The 14,650-nt window shown below is 45.5% G+C and overlaps 1 protein-coding gene across 6 annotated transcripts in view; it reads right to left on the bottom strand.

The window, feature by feature from the left end:
- Positions 1-14,650, bottom strand: part of POU2F1 (POU class 2 homeobox 1) — a 615,583-nt gene that overhangs the window by 130,502 nt on the left and 470,431 nt on the right. For all 6 annotated transcript variants that reach the window (XM_078656693.1, XM_078656695.1, XM_078656696.1 and 3 more), the window contains one exon: positions 11,799-11,940. In XM_078656693.1, the coding sequence (XP_078512819.1) occupies positions 11,799-11,940 (142 nt within the window). The remainder of the gene's footprint in view (positions 1-11,798; positions 11,941-14,650) is intronic.

The raw sequence follows: 14,650 nt of genomic DNA, 5'->3' as shown, positions 1-14,650 counted from the left end.
ATGGACTGGTTGCAGCTGGCTATAGCCAGAAAGGTCTAATGCCATTTTTCTAAATCAGCACTATTGGTGGGGGCAAATCTGCATTGCAGTCCACCTGTGACATTAAACCTCACATTAATACAGTGGACTTATTGCAGAAACAGTAACTTACTTTCAGTAAGCCTTTTCTTGTAGAGCCTATCTTACTGCAGTTTCCTCCACTTAGAATATTCCCCAGGAGTCAGACTTGATCAAAAAAACTTGAGCAGTACTTGTGTGTGCAGGTAAGTGGCGTCAAGCAGCTCTGCATCAAAATCATCCGCGTCTGAAGTGATATGTGCTGCCCCTTAATATGCGTCACCTGTGTGTTAACATAAGTTTCTTTTGTGACTATTATAGGAAGCTGGCTCTGATATACAGTAAGGTATAGAGTGCACAGAGTCCAGTGGATCCCCAAAGGCTTACACACGTAAAAGTATATCATACCTACTATGTAGTTGTGGTAGTGTGGGCAGGCAGTAAGGCAGTGTGAAGCATTTATTGTACACACTCAGGCAAGAAATGAAGCCACACACTCAAAGACTGAACTCAGACCAACTGTACATATCAAAAATATTTCTTTGTAGTATTTATTTTTAGAACCAAGAAGGACTTGGTACAGGTAAGTAGAATTGTACTTTTGCAGAAAGTTTGAGCAATAAGAAAGTTTGAAGAGAATGACGTTTGTTACAGGTTTTTCCAAGAATGAAATTAGTGTTGAAATTACTTTTGGATTAATTTTGATTACTTTTTTAGCTTACTTTTCAGATAACTTTTTCTACTCACTGTAATATGCCTAGATATCACACTCGGACATTTTGTGGATAAAATAGGAGTAAAACTGTTTTTCTCAAAACACAGTTTCTTAGGTTTCCATACAAAACACCCTTTACACTTGAGGTTTTTCAGAGGAAAACAGTCAATGCAATCCTATGGAGAAAAAAATGGGGTTATCGTTTTGCAGGTAACTAAACGGTCTTGAAGGTTGAGTTTGTGGGGAAAGAATCAGGGTTCCACTGTAGTGAGGGCTGGTTTGGGTGTTGAGCCTTTTCCCAAAGCAGGGCAGAAGCAAACTCAGGTGACGAAATCTGACCAGGATGAATGCCCCAATTTTCCAAAGCAGATTTGGAACAAGAATAAGAAACAGGGGAAACAGCAACAGAAACAAGGGTCCCATCCTGCATCACCAATACCTGCGTCTACTGAGCGCACATATGATTTGCGCGACTGCGCTACAATTAAGTCACCTGATCGTTTTCAGGTTCCTGATCAAGGTTCTCCTCCCTCTTTGCAGGATACATTGGTCTCACCAAACTGGTGGAGGAGACGGCGGCAGAGGACGGGGTGCCCAACAAAGTCGTGAGCAGCTCCGCAAGACGGATGGTAAAGGCAAGCAGGACGACTCACCAAAGATCCCAGCTTCAGAAAAAGAAAGTTGCAGCTTTAACAGAGAGATATGCCACGAATAGTGAGAACACAGCTTCGGAACCAGACATGGGCGCTGACGCTGTTAGGCAGCGCAGCGGAAATTACCATAGTGCAGGAGACACGCGTCCGCTTCTGAAGGTGACAGCAACTGACACGTTCGTTGTTGTTGAGACCGCTGACACTAGAGTATCTCCCCCTGAAAGACTTTTTGAAATAGTCCTTTTAATTGAAGGTGACATACAACGTTCTGTAAAAGGGGTATTTTGGGAGAATCTGAAATTTTGTTGGCGGAGGTCGACTGGCCCCCACCTTTTGTTTTAGCTGCTCCACAAGGGGAGGAGGTAATCCTCCCTAGTTTCGCTCACACAGTGCCAAAGGACCAGGCTCTGCATTTTGGAGAAGAGTGGGCTAAGGTGTTGCACCGGCTTTGTTCCGTACTCACTGTGGATGAGACAAATTTTCCCCCCAACATGAGATACCATTGCGGTCTATGCAACAGCCTCAACCCCAATACCCCATGCTGCGTGAAGCGAAAGCTCCTGTGGCAGAAATCCTTGAACAATTGGAATATCAAGGTGTGATTGAAACGTGTGTGTCTTCGATGAATAACTCTTTTTACTGTGACCAAGCCTGATGGCTCGTACCGTTTGGTATTGGATTACCGGCACTTAAACTCTCACTGTCGGACCTGCGCAGTACAAAATACTCACAGTTCTGCCCCTGTGGATAGTCTCGTGCGTAAAAGGTGTAAAACCACACTGGACATATCCAATGGCTTTTTCGGCCATAACCTGTCCTCTCTTAGTAGTCAATGGACAGCTTTTACCTGCGGCAGCAAACAGAGACAGTTCAGGAGATTGGCTATGGGCTATAAGAACAGTCCAGGCGTCTTTACCGCCCGCATAGTCTCTCTTTTAGAGAGTCTCGACCCAGATGCATGTTCGTATGTGGATGACATTTATCTCACAGGCGATGAATTATGGCCGCATCTGTGTCGCGTTGACCGCATAATTTGTCAGTTTGCGGACTTCGGTTACAAATTCAACTTTGCAAAATCTCACATTGAAGAGTACACAGTGTTGTTCCTGGGCTATGAGCTCAACAATGAAGGTCGAGGTTTAGCACCTCACTTCTTGGAGAAATGTGCACAGCTGCCCACTCCTACAACACTGAGGAAACTACAGTCTTTACTGGGTTTTTTTAATTTCGGGCGTACTTACATTCCCGAATATGCCCAGCGTATCAAGCCTCTTTACACTTTGGTACAACCTACTTTCTCCAAATCGTGCTGGCTGCCTGCTCATTCAGCCATCTTGCAATCTTTGCAGGCTGATCTTCTAGAATAAAAATTCTTATTGACTCGTGATAAGCACACCAACCAGGTGATAGGAATCGTACCGGGGCAGTGGGTTTCACCTACCTGACTTTTAATGAGGGTGACACAATCCCTATTGCTTACAAGCCACACTTGTACACTTTGGCTCAGCTGCGATTTTCCGCTGTGGAAAAAGTTGACAGCGATGCAAATGGCGATTCTGAAGGAAAGTGCACTGTCGCAGGGAAAACGCATTTTGGTTGTTATTCTGTATCCTGCCTTGGAGGCAGTGACAAAAGCCAGTGTACCTAATTCAAAAGCTTTACGCCCAAGGTGGATAACATGGGCTACATCCTTGACATCTCCGGATGTCACGTTCATTTTCGACTCCTCTTTGCGGACTCAGGAGTATTTGCAGTATGAATTCATTCATCCGGCTCCTCTGACCATGTGCCCGCTGGAGGATTTCCGTTGTTTCATTTACACTGACGGCTCGGCGCAACTGACGACGGATTCAAAGCAAGGTTATTCTTCGACCTGCGCAATAGTGGTTGGTACTACGGTAAATGGAGAATTCAAGTCCGATATCGTGCATACACAGACATTAGGGGGCTGTACCGCCCAATTGTCAGAACTTCGTGCTCTAATGCTTGCATTGGAGAACGCTGATCCTAGTGTGACTACTCTTATCGTAAGTGATTTCTACTACTACGTACAGTCTTACAATGACAATTTTTTCTTTTGGACTCACAATGACAATTTTTTCTTTTGGACTCAAAATGACTATCGTGATTAGGTAGTACAATAAAACACAAAATGATCTGGGTTTGAGTGGCTGAGCGTAAAGAACGGCTGCCACTCGTGTTTGATTCATACTCTTAGTCACCAGCGTGTCGGAGTTCACGCTGTTGGCAATAGTCTTGCTGATGAGGCAGCGAAGGCCGCAGTAGCGACATATGTAGTTGCAGCAGTTACACGTTCCAAAAGTAAGATTGATAATGACATCTTGGCAGCTATTGTCGCAACAGAGAAGGGAAGTAATTACCCTAGAGGTGTCCCTTCAAAATACTCTTATCACTTAAGTCCTGATAAAGTTCCTTATGTGTGTATTAACGACGTTGGTGACGGATTTATTCCCAACGCGGACCGCAGGTCCACACTGATAACAGCCGCTCATGAGGATATGGCCTCTGCTCATGCCGGCGTCTCTGCGACTGTATCTCTTGTACAACAGCGTTACTGGTGGTGCAGATTGTACAAACAAACGCGTGATTATGTCCTTCATTGTGACATTTGCCAGCAGATTAAACATTCAACTGCTGCACGCCCGCCCCAGACAGTTGTATATATCTAATAAACCACTTGGCTGTGTTTACTTAGATCACTGTGGCCCTTTCTCCTCTGATACTACGTATAAGTACATCTTGGTTACAGTTGATTCTTGCACACGCTTGGTGTGGGTGTGGCCCCAAAGGAGTGTTGATTCTCGAACTGTCGTAAGGGATTTGCGTGTCTTTGTGGGAATTTTTGCATGTGGTACCTTCCACTTGGACCAGGGTCCAGCGTTCGCCTCTAAGGCGTACAAGGATGCCATGCGTTCATTGTGGGTCCAAGTCATATTTTCGTCTCCATACCGGCCTGAGGGCAATAGTGTTGTGGAGCGGATGAACCGTGACTTAAAGCAATCCTTGGTAGACTAGGTTAGGTACAGGCCGGAACGGGCTAGCCCACCTCAATAGCTTCAGCGTGCACTTAATAATCTCCCTAGAAGGTGTCTGGGTGGGTGGACCCCATACGAAATGCTCTTTGGAATCAAAATGTTTTTTCCAGATCTTAAGGGTCTAGACAAGGCGGCGTATGCCGCTCCCTTTCACGTAGATGAACATTGTGCTGTTTTCCAGAATCTACAAAAGACCAGTGGTAGTGATGCAAAGGAACATTTACCTTCCACAACAGATGCTGCGTTGCAGATTCCGGTAGTTGGCTGGCTACCCCGAGTTGGTGAACTGGTCCGAGAGAAGGTCGAGAACCAGAAGGAATTCGGCCCCTCATATCATGCTCCAGTTCCTGTACTTGGTGTGCAGGGTACAAGAACAGTCATTTTACCTCCACTTCCTGGACGTAAGGAAAACGGGTACATCTCCATTGACAATGTCAAACTACACAGAGTGGCCGATTCTTCTTAGTATGACACCTGCGGTCTCTTGTCCAGCAATGCTGAGAAACTCTGTTCTGGCTCCGGCAAGTATCATCATCTGCTGAAGGAAGAAGAGGAGGACACTTAAAGCCTTGGCCCCAGCCATACCGGCCTGACCTCCTCCAGTGGAATCCAGGCGTGTCATGCAGCTAACAGCCCCCCAGAGGAAATGCTCTACCTTCCCTACAAAGACTTTGTCTCCCGTAAGCTCTGGAATTGCTTAAGAAACAGACTCTGACTCCCACCAAATCCGCAAGTCTGCATCCGACGCCCACGACCAGAGTTTGAGTTGCCCAACACCAGGAGGAGGTCTCCCCGGCGATCCTGACCTGGGATCTGGTGATTCATGTCCTGCCTCCTGAAGATGCTTGCAGCTTCCATCTAGAGGATCCCCCTGACCGTAGCCAGTAAGGAAAACCTGGCGCCAAAAGACACCCCTGCACCCAACGCCCCACGACATTGGGTGGCCCAACTGACGGTGTCCACCTACATCCCAACTTACCTCTCCAACCCGTGGTCGTCTCCAGAAGATCATTGTGCCAGAGTCTGCAATTTTTATTGTGCCCAGAGCTTTCCCATTGAGACCAACATGGCTCTCGACATCGATCTAGCACTGTACACCCGGCCGCCCCTGTGCCGCTGTGGGTGCACCTGGTGTGCAAACTTGGATCCCCTTTTGCTCCCTAAACATTGTGGCCTGCTCGTAAGCAGCCACCAACCGATGGCCCCCTAGCCTCCTACGCTAACATTTGACCTCAGCACTCTCCATCCGCCCGTCCTAGTGCCGCTGAGGGTGCTTTTTGAGCAGCCTTCAACGTTTGTAAAGTCCATGCTAACTTCATAATAGAACACAATTGATTCTGACCATGGTACAAAACAGACTTCATCTTGCACAGTATCAACGACAGATGAGACAATATTATCTAATGTGTAAATTCGGGAAGAAAGTTTGTTAATGCTATTATCCACAACTGCAAGCCCTTTTTCTAAATTGGCTTGATCAGTAGCCCTTAACATAGAAGCAGCTTCAATTTGGGACAGTTTCCACACTTCGTTGTAAATAGCGTAAATCCATCTTTTGGAGCTGCATCCCAGATGATGAAGCATGCCACCTCGGAGGGTGATGGGATTCCGTCCTTTTAAATAGGACTTCATCCATGTTTTAGTAGGTGCTATTTGCTTGTACTGGTTGTGCTCTTGATCTCTCTTTGGAGAGCCGATAGACCCACAGACATTTTTGTTCGACATATAATTGTGCTGGGGATTCTGTCCGCGTAGGTCTTTAAATCTTTCCCATGAGACCCTCTATCTACCATAGTGTTGTGTTTGAGGATGGGAATTAACAGTTTTTGCTCTATGTGAACAAGAACAACAATTTTAGGTAAAGTACTATGAAACTAAATAAACTAATGTAAATAAATAAATAACTGCAAAGTTAATGACTTGTACTGAATTCTGCTTGTCCTTAAAGGTAGGAGCTGACTACGAGCTCGCCCACTGGATCCTCCCCTGCCTTCCGCGGGAGTTCTAATCTAAGCCCTCACGTTTTTAAAGCTTTTGTGTGTTTAACTTTGTGTTCTACCATTTTTTAAATCACAAGCCTACTCACCCTCGCAGGGACTTCTCCTTGCTTCGTTTCCCCCGCGCAGCCGAGGTAGACCCTGCAGCAGGGTCAGCCTCTCTCGCTCGCCGCCATCAGCGAGCCGCTCCCCTGAGCCACGCCCACTCTCATCTGGCCACGCCCTGAACGGCCCTATATATCATGTGCTTCCCTCGTACGCGCAGCGGACGGGCGCAGCGGGCGCGCCTAAGGCAAGCCCGTCTGCGCCCGTCCGCGCCTGTCCGCGACCGGCCGGGACCAGGGCCCAGAGATGCTGCCCCTCCCATCACCTACTCCCCTGCATCGCTCAGAAGCCTCCAGTGTCCCCCCTGTGCTCTTTTATCCACAACTTGGGATCGTCTGGTGTCCCTTGGCATTTCGGCCGACCTGTCCTCTCCTAGACTCCTCCGGGCATCCATGTCTGTTCCTATCCCGCCCGAGACCTGTATTCGTATTCTTTACCTTAATACACGATCTCTTCCACAACATCACACCGATATCTTCCTTTCGCTGACAGCTGAGAATCCCGATATCCTGCTGCTCACTGAGACCTGGTTGTCTGATCTTTCTCTTCCCGACATTCTGGCTGCTTTACCCCCTAACTACTACATACTGAACGCCAATCGGCCTAATGGTCGTCGTGGCGGTGGGGTGGCGGCAATCATACGCAAAGATCTGCCTTTTATCACGTCCTCCTCACTATGTCTTCCTGACGCCGAGAATCTCGTCATCAGCCTGGCAACTGAAGCTGGTGCCCTGACCCTTATTGTCCTATACCGCCCCCCCACCCCTATGCCCCTGTTTCCCGCCGCTCTCTGCGAGCAGCTCTCTGTCTTGATGACTTCTTCAGCTCGCATTGTTATGTTCGGAGATTTTAACTATTGGTTCAATGATGTTGACGCGGGCCCCCACGCCATCGAATTGTTTGAGGCGCTTCTCAGCCTTAATTTGACTCAGCACGTCACCTCCCCTTACTCATATCGGGGGTCATATCCTAGACCACATCTGGACACAGGGGGTGTCGCTCTCTCGTCCGACTATCTCCCCTTGTGTCTGGTCCGATCATTCATTGCTCGAGTCTTCCATCCTCGTAAAAGGTCTGGTTAGGTCTCCTTCCCTGGAGGGAGGTACTGCCCGGAAATGGAAGCCCCTTGATTCCTCTGCCTTCCTTTCCTCCCTTGCTGAGACCCAGCCTCCAACTACTGACATCTCAGATGTTAACACCCTTGATGCCAACATCTCCCATTGGCTTACGACGGCTAGCGACCTATTTGCACCCTTGTCCTGCTTCCCTCGAACACGCCTCAATAACTCTCATAAATGGTACAACTCTGCCCTGAAACAACAACATCTTGAGCTACGCCAACTGGAACGCAGATGGAGGCGCAATTATCTTAGCGCCGACAGGGAGGCGTACGTGTTCGCACGGAAAGCCTATAAAAAAGCCATCATCACAAACAAGTCTGCTTTCATCTCTGAGAGAATTTTAACAGCCCCCAACAAACCCAAAGAGATTTTTAAAGTCCTCGGCGAATTAACATCAGACGCCAGGACACTCCCTAATTTGCCTCCCTCTGCAGAGTCATGCAACGCTTTAAACTCCTTTTTTATCGATAAGATCACCACAATTAAAAATTCTATTCCCCATTCCCTCCCTTTAGTCACAGTATCATCCCCCCCTATCAATTCCTCCACCCTTTCCCGGTTCCCTACACTTGACCCGGAGTCCCTCGCCAAGCTGTCGACCCGTGTGAAATCCGGCTCCCCGAAGGACTGCTGTCCTCCTTCTGTGCTCCGTGATATTTGTCATACCCTTCCACAATGCATCCTTCCCTTACTCAATTCTTCCCTCAACTCTGGCATAGTCCCCAGGTCATTTAAGGAGGCCGTACTGGTGCCCCTGTTAAAGAAACCTGGCGCGGACCCAGCGGTTCTCGCTAACAATCGGCCCATCTCCCTCTTGCCCTTCCTGTCTAAAATCTTGGAGGCACATGTCACTACTTGCCTCTCGCAATTCATCGAGGAGTCCAACTTCCTGGCTAATAACCAGGCCGGCTTTAGACCAGCCCATTCCACAGAGGCTGTGATTCTTGCCGTGCTGGACAACCTTAGAAGTAACGCCGACAGAGGATTACCCCAGGCATTAGTCCTACTTGACTTATCGGCGGCATTCGACACGGTGGATCATAACATCTTACTCCACCGTGTCGAGTCCGCCGGAGTCCGTGGGCCTGCCTTGTCCTGGGTTAAATCTTTCTTAGAGGGGAGATCTCAGGCAGTCAGGCTGGGTCCTTTCAGCGCCACTAGTGTCTCGTCATCTTGCGGGGTCCCTCAGGGTTCTTCCTTATCCCCCCTCCTTTTTAATTTGTACCTTTTACCCCTCCTTCACTCCTTAGGCAGATGGGATATCACCGTGTTTAATTACGCGGACGACTTGCAAATTATTTTCCCGCTCACCTCCCCTGACGCTGTCACCAACTTTCCGACGGTCATGACACACATCCAGCACTGGATGTACCAAAATCAACTAAAGCTCAACCCGGGCAAGACTGAGCTTCTCCTTCCTGGGAGAAGCGCCCCCTATTGGGGCCCCCAGTACTGGCCCACTGAGCTCGGTACACCTCCTTCTCCTGCTGGCTGTGTAAAGAGCCTTGGGGTCATTATTGACTCTGGCCTCACTCTCAAGGCCCAGGTGAGTGCAGTAACTTCCTCCTGTATGTTCCAGCTATACAGGATACGGAAGGTCGCCCACTTCCTGACTCCCGAAGCCTTGCTACAAGTCATTATAGCCTTGGTGATGTCCCGTCTGGACTTCTCGAACTCGATATATTACGGCCTTCCTAAATCCTTGCTGTCCAGGCTACAGATCATTCAGAACCAGGCTGCTAGACTCGCACTCAAAATCCCCAGATGGCAGTCGGCCCGACCTCTATTATATCAACTTCACTGGCTACCAGTCAGTGAAAGAACAGCTTTTAAGGTCCACTGCCTGGTCTTCAAGGCTCTTACCGGTCCTTCTCCTGCTTTCCTGAAGTCCCTGATCACTCCTTACTGTCCCTCTCGCGCTCTGAGGTCCACCCACCTCCAGCTCCTAGTCGTCCCCCGCGTCAAACTCACCAGATCTGGTGGTCGCAGCTTCTCTCATCTGGCCCCTAAGCTGTGGAACTCTCTCCCACTCTCACTTAAGACCTCTTGTTCCTTTCTTTCTTTCAGGAAATCTTTAAAAATACTGCTCTTCTCCCATTGTCACTAAACTCCTTCTGTTTAACTTCAGGATCCTATGTAGCGCCAGGAAACTCATGGTGACAGTGCGCTTAATAAATATCTCTTAACATTAACATTAACATTAACATATTGTCAGTAGAATGAAAACCTCCCCTTGGAGCCACTGTTTTTGTGTGAGCTCCTTGCCTTGATTTTTTTTCCTTGCATTATATTGTTTGTCCTAAGTGTGGTTTGCTGCGCTGGCCTTTCTGGAAGGGGTGGCTGGAACAGGGACTGTCTTTCTACTGCTTTTTTTTATTGCGATACTGCTTTTTAATTGATATATGAAAGATTTTTTTCAATATATACCATGAAAACATATGATACAAAAAGTTGGACTACTTTCATGTAGTTTTCAATAATTAAAGCCCTATGAACATTTCTTTCTTGGTGGTATGTGTTAATATAGCCAAACCCTAAATGGATGTGGGAAGCTTTGACTGCCTGTGGGTTGATGAACTGAATGGTGGATTGCACCACATTGGGTGATATAGTGGCTCCAGGGGAGTTTTTCATTCTGCTGATTTGTAGATCCCTGTTCCTAGGTGTGAGGGGCCCGCTTTCTTCTTGCAGGTACTTGTACATATTATCACCAGTCTTGCCAAAGCTAACTGTGTTAGTAGACCCACAAAAGTACAAACATTTCAAAGGTAACTCCAACCCAAAAGAAATCAAGCGTAGACCAGAATTGGCCATCATTTCTGATAAACTTTGCTTCCTTAGAGCTCTTGAACTTGCTGTTCCTGGAAAGATACTGTATTGGAATCCAATATCGTAAAGGCAATGAAACTACTATCAACATCAAAAAAGAACAGCTGGTCAAGAGGCCAGGGGAGTGTGTTAATCCTGCTCAACCTGTTTGCAGTACAACCACACTGTCATCAACAGTTGCCAAGATCTGATGTAGTCGCCGTACAGGGTTTCAAATCTTTTCATCCATTACAAATTCATAAGGTGACAGTCATTTTAGTCCCAACCACCATTGCTTTACGTTTTCAAATTCATAGATGGCTACAAGATATATGAATATGACAAACTAATTTGCATTAAATTACAATTACCACATAAAAATCTAAGTTTTGATTCTGTTGAACTGGATGGATATTAATTGTGAAGACAATCTTGACCCAAAACATTGTGGATCATTTGTCCCTCCAATTTTGTTTCTAACTTCCTTCGACCCACATTTCAGACTTTTTACAAGAAAGGTGCATCTTTAATGCAGCCATCACCTTTAAACAACATCCCAACGATGCTGCATTCAGAACTGTACTTACTAGGAGACTTGCACTGTATCTTACAGTCACACCTTCCACAACATTTATGGAAAGACCTTAGCCAATGCATGGATAATGCTTTGGTTCAACATACAAAATGACCTACTTGCAAATCCTCCAGAGGATCCAAAACAGCACAATGTGACTGAACTCTGACCTACAATGCTTAGGTCACAAAACTGTAGAAAGGGAGTCCCCAAGAGCGGCTACAATCGGTTCCAATCAGGCAGCAAGAACACACCTTCAGTGGCCTGGCACCAGTAAATCTAGTGTTTCTCCCCTAATAGCGGAACAGACACACCCTAAGCCTGCTTCACAGAATTTGCTGTTCCCACAAGTTGGGGCCAGGCAGTCCACAACAAAGGCAATACTCTTTAGAATCCCCTTCAATTTCCTCTCACTGGAACAAAACCACACAAAGTTGAAAAGAGCTAAGAAATACCACCCTTCTGCTCTTAAAGTGACTAATGAGGAGTCTGGTTGCCGCAAATCCTACCCTAACTACCTTTAGCTTCAAAACAGTAAAAGGTGATTTACAAACTCCTTAGATGGATAACAAATAATTAACAAATGAATATAAATAGACATGAACGGAAAATCGAAGGTGATATGCAGGAAATCGTACCTGTTAGGACTAAGAAACCATGTAGAATCTGCTAATACATGTGCATGTTCTTTATTTGGATAAAACACACTCACCTGCATCATTAAGCCACTTTTCCAGAAGCGGCTTTAACTTGCACATGTTCTTAAAGCTGAGGTTCAAGGCTTCAAAGCGAGAGATGGTGGTTTGACTAAAGTCATTCCCATACAGTTTGCCCATCGCAAGCCCAACATCGCCCTGTGATAAATTAAAGAATTTGAAAGAGAGAGTGAGATAAAGCAGAAAAAGGATACAGTTAAACATTTTCATCAATGTAAAGTCAGATACTATTGTTATGAATATTATGTCTTTGCTATTCTGGGTAACCCCTTGCTGGAATTACATGTGCAAGTCAAGCAAAAATGTAATATGTAAGAAGAGTAAAATGCTAACTGTGTGTGATTAAGGTGAAGCTCACAGTTTAAAAGTCAAGTTTTGTGATAATCAAGCTTATGTAAATACAAGTGCAGCATTTAATTTGAGCGCTGACGGTTTCATTTTTAAATAGCTTGGTATTGAGTCTCTAGAAGGTTACCTCTCGTGCCCAAGGGTTTCCAAACTTGCCCTGACCGTCACAAACACAAATACAGAATAAGGAGGTTTTTCAAGTTAATCTCCACTGATAATCTTAAACAGTGAATAGTCCCACTCACAGGCAAGACATCAGAGCATTTCTTTCAAAACGTTAATTTTTGTATTTCTTCTTACGTCGTTATGGTCAGAATATTAAAAATAAAAAAATAAAAACATTTGCATTCTATTAACATATTTTTTGTCCAATTCCATTATTTTGTTTTTAAATAGAAAACAATGCTTTTAAAATACTGGAATGCCACCAGAAAAATTGAATGACATAGGTAAAATCCCTTTCAAACACATTTTTAAAGGAAACAAAAAGGTAATGAATCAGAACAATGTGCGCAGATAGACTGCACCAATGCTAGGCAGGAGACAGATAACGTGTCTTTAGGGATCTCCAGCATTCCATCATGGCCAGTATGTGGCAGTTACCTCATTTCTTTTTATTACGATGAAAATATTTTCTACAGAAAATGTTAATCATATTTAACCCTTCCGCCGGGGAGGGTTCCTTATGATGTCAATGGAGATTACCCTGAAGAAAAAGTATTGTTACATCTATGAAACATTTCCTCCCTCATGGGGCCTCCATAGGTAATCATAAGCACTGAATAGAATAGTAAGCCCATTTCAAGAACCACAGCAGAAGAGGAAACACTATGAAACTATTGGAGACACTAAAAGATTCTTCAAGGAGGCTCACCTCACCTGGGAATGCAGTCCTGGAATCTGTGTCAAGGCAACAGGGTCTTAAATTTGCAAACAGACGTCCAGATAGCTGCCTTGCAAATCTCAATGTGGATGTATGTTCCTGAGCAACACAGCCATGGCCACTTTACCTCTGGTGAAATGGGATTTTGGATTGCCAGGTAAAGCTTTAATTGCCTTCTGGCAGCATGAAAGAACTCAAGAAACCATTCATTCGGATGTTGCAAGCCTGAGTGTAGAGGGACAAATTTACTAACAGCTTCTGAATTTTCTAATATCTTTAGCCTTTCCAGATAGTATGAGTACTCGTCTAACATTGAGGGTGGGTAGAGATTTTTCTGCCAGAGAAAAGGGGAAAAAATGCTGGAAAGGTAATTGTCTGATTCACGAGGGCAAAAATGTTGTGTGTCTCCTCATGGCGAGTGCTATGGAACAGAGTGTAAGGTTCATGAGAACATCAAGCGTGTAACTCTCTGACCATGCCTGCAGGCGTTACAGCCACAAAGAAAGCAGCCTTCCAATTAAGATGTTGTAAGGAAGCTTTATAAATAGGTTAAATCGAGGGACCTGCTATATTTGATTAAACAATATCCAAATCCAATAGAGAAGGTCTCTATCGGGGGAAACTACTTTAATGCCCTCCACAATGTCCTTATCCTCAGTGATTTTTTAAAAAAAAGGACTTGTGAAGGACATTTTCTGTAGGGAGTGAAAGTAGTGAGATGGACTTTAATGGAGGGAAAATTAGCCAAATTAAACCGATATCTTATCCAGAACACCACATGCAGAATGTCTTCCATTGGAAAGAGTAGGAAGCGCTCGCAGGTATCCTTTTAATTCCTATTAAAATGTTCATACAATACTGTTCAATATTCATGCATTCATACTGAATGAGCTCAGGAGCACAGCCAACAAATACATTCAAGCACTGCAGACTGGGATATAGAATTTGGCCGCCAGATTTGTGGAGAAGAACCGGTCTGTCTAGCTATTATGACCGGTGAAGAGGTCCTTGAACTACCACTGATAGGGCCATTCTGGTGGAATTCGGATAATACTGGCTCTCAAGAAGGGAAGATTGATGAGGACCACTGGAATCTGATGAATGGAAGGAAAGGCGTTAGAAATTTGCCGGACTAGTTGATCCATAGGGCATTCCTCTGTCCCTGCCTTGCCCTCGGACAGCCTGCTTTCAGCAGATTGAAACAATTCAAATGGATAGATAACAGCCTCTCCTCCGAACAACAAACATTTGCTTTTAAAGTATCCAGAACCACCCCCCAATAGTGCAGAGACTGGACATGATGTTGATTTCTCAGGACTGACATACATTCCTAAGTGTCAGAGCGGAGACTGGTGTTTGGAAATGTTGACAAGTTTGCTGACTTGACGCCTTGATCATCCAGTTGTCTAGATACAGATAGACTGGGATCTTTTTCCTGAGATGTACTGCAACTGACTTGCACTTGAAAAATGTTACTGGCAAAGATTTCCAGCCGAATGGAAGGATCTGTATTGATAATGGTTGATGCCAACCATAAATTTCTGTAACTTGCAATGTTTATTGGCTATAGGCATGTGAAAGTACGCATTCTTGAAGATCAACGGAGCATAGTCAATG

The sequence above is a fragment of the Lissotriton helveticus genome, chromosome 8, assembly GCF_964261635.1.
Source record: "Lissotriton helveticus chromosome 8, aLisHel1.1, whole genome shotgun sequence".
Classification (NCBI taxonomy): domain Eukaryota; kingdom Metazoa; phylum Chordata; class Amphibia; order Caudata; family Salamandridae; genus Lissotriton; species Lissotriton helveticus.
This window is presented reverse-complemented; position numbering and strand designations above follow the sequence as displayed.